The 7,476-nt window shown below is 37.5% G+C and overlaps 1 protein-coding gene across 2 annotated transcripts; it reads left to right on the forward strand.

The window, feature by feature from the left end:
- The first annotated feature begins 265 nt into the window (after nucleotides 1-265).
- Nucleotides 266-7,028, forward strand: LOC106718246 (RAD50-interacting protein 1). 2 transcript variants are annotated; one of them, XM_014512291.2, is made up of 13 exons: nucleotides 266-878; nucleotides 1,065-1,220; nucleotides 1,356-1,528; nucleotides 1,656-1,870; nucleotides 1,989-2,235; nucleotides 2,447-2,624; nucleotides 2,825-3,014; nucleotides 3,278-3,413; nucleotides 3,534-3,655; nucleotides 4,034-4,221; nucleotides 4,482-5,052; nucleotides 5,853-5,980; nucleotides 6,416-7,028. In XM_014512291.2, exons 1-13 carry the CDS (start codon nucleotides 442-444, stop codon nucleotides 6,624-6,626), a joined length of 2,952 nt encoding a protein of 983 aa, XP_014367777.2. In that variant the 5' UTR covers nucleotides 266-441; the 3' UTR covers nucleotides 6,627-7,028. The 2 variants fall into 2 exon arrangements, with proteins under 2 accessions (XP_014367777.2, XP_045535555.1); XM_045679599.1 differs by having other exon boundaries at nucleotides 4,482-4,656.
- Nucleotides 7,029-7,476: the final 448 nt, after the last annotated feature.

The following is a 7,476-nucleotide window of genomic DNA, read 5'->3' on the forward strand; positions in this document are numbered from 1 at the left end:
ATTAATTTCTATAAAAGCTAAAATAAATGTGTTTTTGTCTTCAGTGGTCCATAACTATACCGTGGGAGGACTATGTCTGATCTTCTATTCTACATTGTTACATTTTGTGAAGCGACATGGTTATGCATCTGCTGACTATTGTTCAACGTAATGTCAATATGTCAATTTTTATTTTATTTTCTTCCCGTTTAATATAATGCTAGATTTTGAACTAGATGGAGTTAAAGTGAACTGTATATAAAATAGAAATCAATATTCGTGTTCAATGGAAAAAGAACAAATTTTACAATTCAAGCAATATGGAATATTGTGGACAGTTGTAGGAAGTAATATTTTATCTTTTCAGGAGTGAAAAATTCACTTTTGTAGCACTGCATCCTCAAATGTTTATTTCTCAGTTATAATCACTTTCATTTATGAAATGATTTAAAAGTGTAAAAAATGAAGCCTAAATTATCCTCCGAGGAAAAAGTTGAACTTATCCATAACCTTAACATCAAAATCGGCTCAGATATTAACAATTTAGAAGATGCTTATGAAGTTGAACAAGAATTGCAGCGGAAAAAAAAACAACTTGAAAATTGCATAGCTCACTTTTCTAGCATTGTTAATTTAAGTCAGACATCACAATTATCGCCCATAAAAGGTAACGATCATGTGTCTGCCAAACATTCGGCAACTATTCGAAAAGCTGAAGCAAATATAAACCAAATAACAGACATTAAAAACAAGAGTGTCAAGTTAACAGCAAAGATAGATCAATTTCTTAGCAAAACGGAATCTTTTAGAGAGGAACTTGATAAAAGATTTTCCACCATAAGCAAACTAGAAGGAGTGTTATTATATTTTAAATCATTTGAAAAGATTGATGACTTGAGGTAAGCTAAAAACAAGTTGGGGCAAAGTTTAGTTCTAACCTTTTGGTTTTGACCAAAATTGAAAAAACGTGTATTCCTATTCAATGTTGGAAAAACCTAAAATATTTTAGTTTAGGCCCATCCATAATTACAATTAAAAATACAGCAAATTCTTTCTTTTTCTTAATATGTACCTTTATTGTTTAGTCGTCAAATGAAACAATGCCGTGACAATGAGCAGTTAATTCAGCTTTACGGAGAGCTAAAGGGAATGTGTAGCCAGCACACACAGGGACACCAAGCTGCTTACATTAAAGAATATAAACATTACTGGCATAATATATTAAAAGAAAATTTTAGCAAGTAAGTAACTAAATTAATATTAATTATAACTTCGGAGTAGTGAAGATGACAGTTGTTATTTAACTAAACATTTTCTTGTGCGTTTTTAAAGTAATTGTATTATATTGATTTTTTTAATTTGAATTTTTTTCAAAGGCACTATGAAGACATTTTGAAAGCACTAAAATGGCCTATAACTTCAGCATCTGAAAGTTCTCCACCTTCTAAAGATGTGCTGATGAAATTTAGTAACCTTACCAGATACTTGTTTATTATACAAGAACCAGAGGATCAGATACCTAATAGCAATTTAGAAGACTTGAGTTCAGGTATGTATCGGTTTACACAACTCTATGACATATTGTTTACTTATATACCTTTCCAGTATGTTAACTGTTAAATAGAATTGAAACAAATGTTATTTAATTTGAATTTAATTAAATTTTAAATTTTTAGGTTCCCATACAAGTCTACCTGTGAGGATTATGCTTAGACCTTTAAAAAAGAGGTTTCAATTCCATTTTACGGGTACACGTCAGACAGCGCGTATAGACAGACCGGAGTGGTTTTTAACACAAACACTTACTTGGATAAAAGATCATCGGAAATTTGTCAATGACCATGTGCAACCAGTTGCTGATAAATTAGAACTCAGTCACATTAATGCTGTGGTAACTACAATTTTATTAAACTTTTATAGTATAAAAAAATTGTAAAGCAAACATGTGCTCTTCTTTAATAGTAGAATAAAATATATTAAATAATGCTCTTTTATATATTTTGTGACAGGATGAATTCAATAATGGCCTAATATCATTTGCTGCTGAAAGACTACACACAGTACTCGGATTGTACATATCTCAAGGTTCAAAAGGAGAGATTGTGGATGTTGATGCTGCTTTCGCGCATGCAGTAGACGAGACTCTTGGCTTCCATAGAGAATTACAGAGCCTTACTGGCTATCCATTAAATATGGCACTGCATGTACTTACTAAAGCAGAGCATTTTGTTCGCTGGATAGCTGTGGAAAAGAAGTGTAAGTCATTTCTTTAAACTTGATTTTTAATAAATCTACTTTAAATGTAATTGTCTTTTGTATAATGTTCGGTTATGAGATTTGTTTATGAACTTGTTTTGTGTTGAAATAGCCATCAACTTTGTGCTAAATGTTTTTTTTTCTGGGTGACAGGAGTGTAATGTAATTTATTAACTAGGTTATTTTGTTTTTTTTTTAATTTGATACGTAGATGCGCTAGCTAAAATGGACGAGGCGCTGGAGAGCGAGCAGTGGTGCGAGCCGGTGGCGGCGGGTGTGAGCGTGGCGGTGGGTGCGGCGCTGTGGGTGCCACGCTGCGCTGACTGGTTCATCGCGCTGCTCAAGACCATTGAAGATAGATACTCCATGCTACCACAGCCGGGACATAGGTACCTCACTACTGGCTCTTATTTATATATATAGGACATAGCAAGAATTACACATGGCTGGTCTCATATTTTTATTGAGTTGGCACTTCAACAGAAGTATACTTTGGGTCCTGACGTGCCAAGTCATAAGTTGTCACCCTCAGATTATCCTTATTTGTAACATGATAGAAAAAAAAGTAAAATCAGTATTGTTGGTGCAGGCTGCAGTTTGTGGAGCTGCAGCTGGAGTTAATAGAGGAGTGGCGAGTGCGACTGACTCAGCTGCTGGGCGCGGCGCTGCACGAGCTGCGGGCGGAGTCTCTGCTGGCGGGCGGGCCGCAGCCTCTCGCCGCAGTGCTCAACGCGGCGCACTACACGCGCACCGTGCTGCTGCAGTGGGCGCACTCGCTGGTCATTACACTTTACCAACTGTATTATTAATCATTTCACAAACCAAAACCAAGCGGCGTCTCCTTAGATTAAAGTGAAGACAACAGTATCTTTGCCTTATAAAAATATGAATCTTTCTTTCTTATTGTAGTGCCTTTGTTGTTGGGATCTTGACAACTTAATAATATTAGAGTAATAAAAGAAGTATAAATATTTCTAGTTTATCATTGTTTTTTAAGTGGATTTTTCTATTTGGTTTTATCTTTTTTTCTTGTTGTTTGCAGCATTACTTGCAATTGCACTTCTATCGGCGACAGTTCGAACATTTCACGCAGCAGCAGCACAAAGATGATGAAGTTATACCTGAAGACACCACCGTTGAGGAGGAATGTGAAGAGAACCTTAATAAATCCACAGCAGGTAAAAATCATGAACAAAATTTAATTTAGTTAAAGGAAATACTCCATAGGTTATTTAGCAACTAGAATGACTGATTTAAACACTAAAAAAACCAATGATAATGAAGTTGTTTTTGTGCAGCGGAAAATATTTACCAAGCGATGTCTATAAATGAGTTGGAATTCAAAGCTAAAATGTTGGCTCTCAATGAAATGTCACGTCAGAATTCTGTCGAGAATGAACCATCGCTTTCTCTTGAGACGGTAAGCCATATTTATTTAGTTGTATTTATTTTTAAATTTCGCTGCTGCACAGTGTTATCCTTATTAAGAGTAAATTGGAAGTGCCAATTAATCTTAATCTTACTAATATTATAAATGCGAAGTTTTGGACGGATGGATGGATGGATATTTGTTTGAAGGTATCTCCGGAACGTCTCAATGGATCTTGTTGAAATTTGCCATAGATTTTGAGCATAGTCTGGAAGAACACAAAGGCAACTTATTAAGTTTTTTTCAATTCCGTGCAGAGTCGCGGGCGACAACTGTATAAGAATTTTTATTCTCGAAATGCAGAAAGAATCAATATCTGTTTATACGTAACAGTGATTCTTTTTTATTTATTAATTTTAATTTTGTCAGTCTCAAAAGTTGGCGAACTTGTCAGCGACGGACGCGCTGGCGTGTGACGCGGACCAGCTGGAGGAGTCTGGCGTGTTCGGGGAGGCGCCGAGCTTGCTCGCACACTTGCGCGACGCCGGCCTCTCCGCGCTCTCAGACCACATACTGCTCGAGTTCAAGGCCACCATACGAGAATACAAGAAGCTGAAGTAAGTAGCTGCAGATTGATTTTTATGCAATATCTCAATCGTAAACTAAGCCCTTTTCTTTCTAAATTTACACTAAATTATAGGTTTTTATATTTAATTCAGTTTTTTTCAAGGTTCATTAAAAGATATCATACATCATCTAGTATGACTGTAAAACAAATCATGCAAATCGGTACTATCGGCGATTGATATGATTCCAAATGGATTATGTATGGTACTTGTCGTATGGTGTGTACGATGCATCCTGTGTGGTGGTGCAGATGGCACGCGATGCTGATGGTGGAGGAGATGGGGCTGAGCGTGTCGGGCGCGCTGTGCGGGCCGCTGTCTGCGCTGTGTGCGCGTCTGGCCGCCGCCGCGCTCTGCCTCGCCCCGCCCCTCGCCGCACGACTGCGCGCGCACCTCGCCGCACGCCTCGACCATCTCATGCTGCAGGTACACCACCTTCCTCTACACAAACACGCCCTCTGCCTCGCCCCGCCCCTCGCCGCACGACTGCGCGCTCACCTCGCCGCACGCCTCGACCATCTCATGCTGCAGGTACACCACCTTCCTCTACACAAACACGCCCTCTGCCTCGCCCCGCCCCTCGCCGCACGCCTCGACCATCTCATGCTGCAGGTACACCACCTTCCTCTACACAAACACGCCCTCTGCCTCGCCCCGCCCCTCGCCGCACGACTGCGCGCTCACCTCGCCGCACGCCTCGACCATCTCATGCTGCAGGTACACCACCTTCCTCTACACAAACACGCCCTCTGCCTCGCCCCGCCCCTAGCCGCACGACTGCGCGCTCACCTCGCCGCACGCCTCGACCATCTCATGCTGCAGGTACACCACCTTCCTCTACACAAACATGCACACTACTAAATTATATACACACCAGATATAATCGCGACGAGAGTCAGACCCAGAGAGGAATAGACATCGACACAGAGAGAGAGAGAGAGAGAGAGAGCTCCTTTTCTCTCTCCGTTGTGGTCAATATTCCTGTCTTTCTCCAAACCTCCGAACTTCAAGTGAAACAATTAACTGGGTTGTGCTTTCGACTGAACAAAGAAGGAAGAAGGGAGACGGAGATCGGAAGAATGGAAGTTCCTTATTTAACTCAGTCTTTCTTCCTTTTTATGGAAGAAAGAAAATGAGTGAGTGATTACTGAATTTTAAATGAGCCGCTATTAACTTCTCAAGAATTACAAGACTTAAATTACATTGCTAACTCAAAAAGTGACGTGTGAATAATTCATGAGGACAATATAAAAGAAAAAAGTTTGTCTAGATGTCATCTTTTTTTTAGTTATCTATGGTTTGTAATATAATTTCATATTTTTTTGAAATTATAATTTTAGTTCATAATAAACAATTTATTGTATACTAAAATATTTTACTACATGAACTGTAAAGTTAAAGAAATAAACTTATTTGTAATTTTCCTTTCTAATTTGCATTTCTTTGTATGAAAATATAATTTATTGTACCAATTACAGAATTGTGTAAAATTTTCCGTAGATGAATTAAGTATAGAATTTTTCAAATGCAACTATTTTTAGACATAAAGAATGTTATTTTTAAATTTACAGATGTCTTCACAATCAATTAGTTTCGTTTTCTATAGTTGTTATACTTTATAGGAGATGGTGTTGGAGACGTGGTTCAACACGGGCGGTACATTGCAGTTCACACACGACGTGAAACGAAACATCCTGCCCGCGTTCGCACCTCACAACAAGAGTGTGGCACAACTCAACCTCCTACCAAAGTACTGATATTTTGTTATATCCTTATAACGTTAGGTCAGGGATAACATACCTTCACATATCAGTGTCATTTTTCTAAAAGAAACGTTTAATGTGAACATGAAATTCTAAAAATATATTATGTGTCATTCATTCGCGATCCCTGCACCAGATGATATGACGCAGACTAAAATAGGTACAACATAAATTTTACACACACTTTTCAATTTTTGTGCGTCTCCTTCTTCGACTGAGGATAGGCAACGCATCTGCAATTGCGAATATCTATGGGCAGGGGTCGCTTCGCCATTTCGGCGAATTCATGTGGTCGCTTGCTCGTTTGCCACATTGTAATATAAAAAAAACTATAATATACATACAGTTTAGTATACAGTATGACAGATATTGGTGTCTCTTGAGATTGATACTAATTTACTACCAAGTTCACTATTTTGTAGGCTTTTGGAGGCGTGTAAACTCCTCAACATGGACTACGAGGAGGCGCGCCGCCTGCGCTCTCTGCTGGTGAAGCAGCCGGCGGAGGCGAAGCAGACAGTGGACAGCTGCGGCATCACTCACATCGAACCTAAAGACGCGCTGCGCATCCTCAACCAGAGAACGGACCTCACTGACACCACCACACCCTCCTCTGTCATGGAACTCTTCTGAGGGTTCGAAGGAGGAGGCATCTAAATTGAACCGACATTGAAGATAGAGCAACACTTTTATTATGTTTCAGGAGTTGTAGAATTTAATTTAACTGAGATTGAAATATGACAGGTATAGTATGGGACAAATTACTTGATCAAAGATAAATAATTAAAGTCAAAAAATACATAGATTAAATTGCAGTTTATGTTACAGGCACGTGAATAATATACCAGATGTGTTTTCAGAAAGAAAGATATTGAAAATGTGATTTTAATATCTTTTTAAAATATAGTGGTGGAAATATGAGCAAATTACATGATCAAAGCAACCAAACATCTTTCATGGCCTTACATTTATCGTTTGAATATTAATTATCCGCAGGACGTATAATAGAAGGTTTTAGTTATAAGGCGTTTACTAGACATTTTATAAATCGTTCATGACATTGAATATAAAAAAAAAATATTGCAATTTTTAAACTTTTTTTTGTCCATGTGTTGCTCTATTCGGTTGTAGGTAAAGCTGGATTTAGCCTCCTCCTTTAAAGTAGTAAGTCGTTTAAACGCAACATAATTTATATATGTTTAATGTAGTAATGTATGGATGTATGGATAAATAGTACATTAGTGTATATAGGATACATTTTTTTTCAATTTTGATTGTATGAAATATGTTGTATATTAGAGGTACAGTATTTCAAAGTGTGTAAAATTATGTATGGGTGAAAGAGATAGATTTTGTTAATTTTATTTTATTTGGTGTTATTCTATTTTTGTACATTTTATGTTGTTAATTATGTGTTAAATTTTATATAATTTTATAAATAAATAAATGAAAGTACTTTTTTTTATTAATTTATTTATTTTGT

Source organism: Papilio machaon, chromosome 10 (genome assembly GCF_912999745.1).
Source record: "Papilio machaon chromosome 10, ilPapMach1.1, whole genome shotgun sequence".
NCBI classification, from domain to species: Eukaryota; Metazoa; Arthropoda; class Insecta; order Lepidoptera; family Papilionidae; genus Papilio; species Papilio machaon.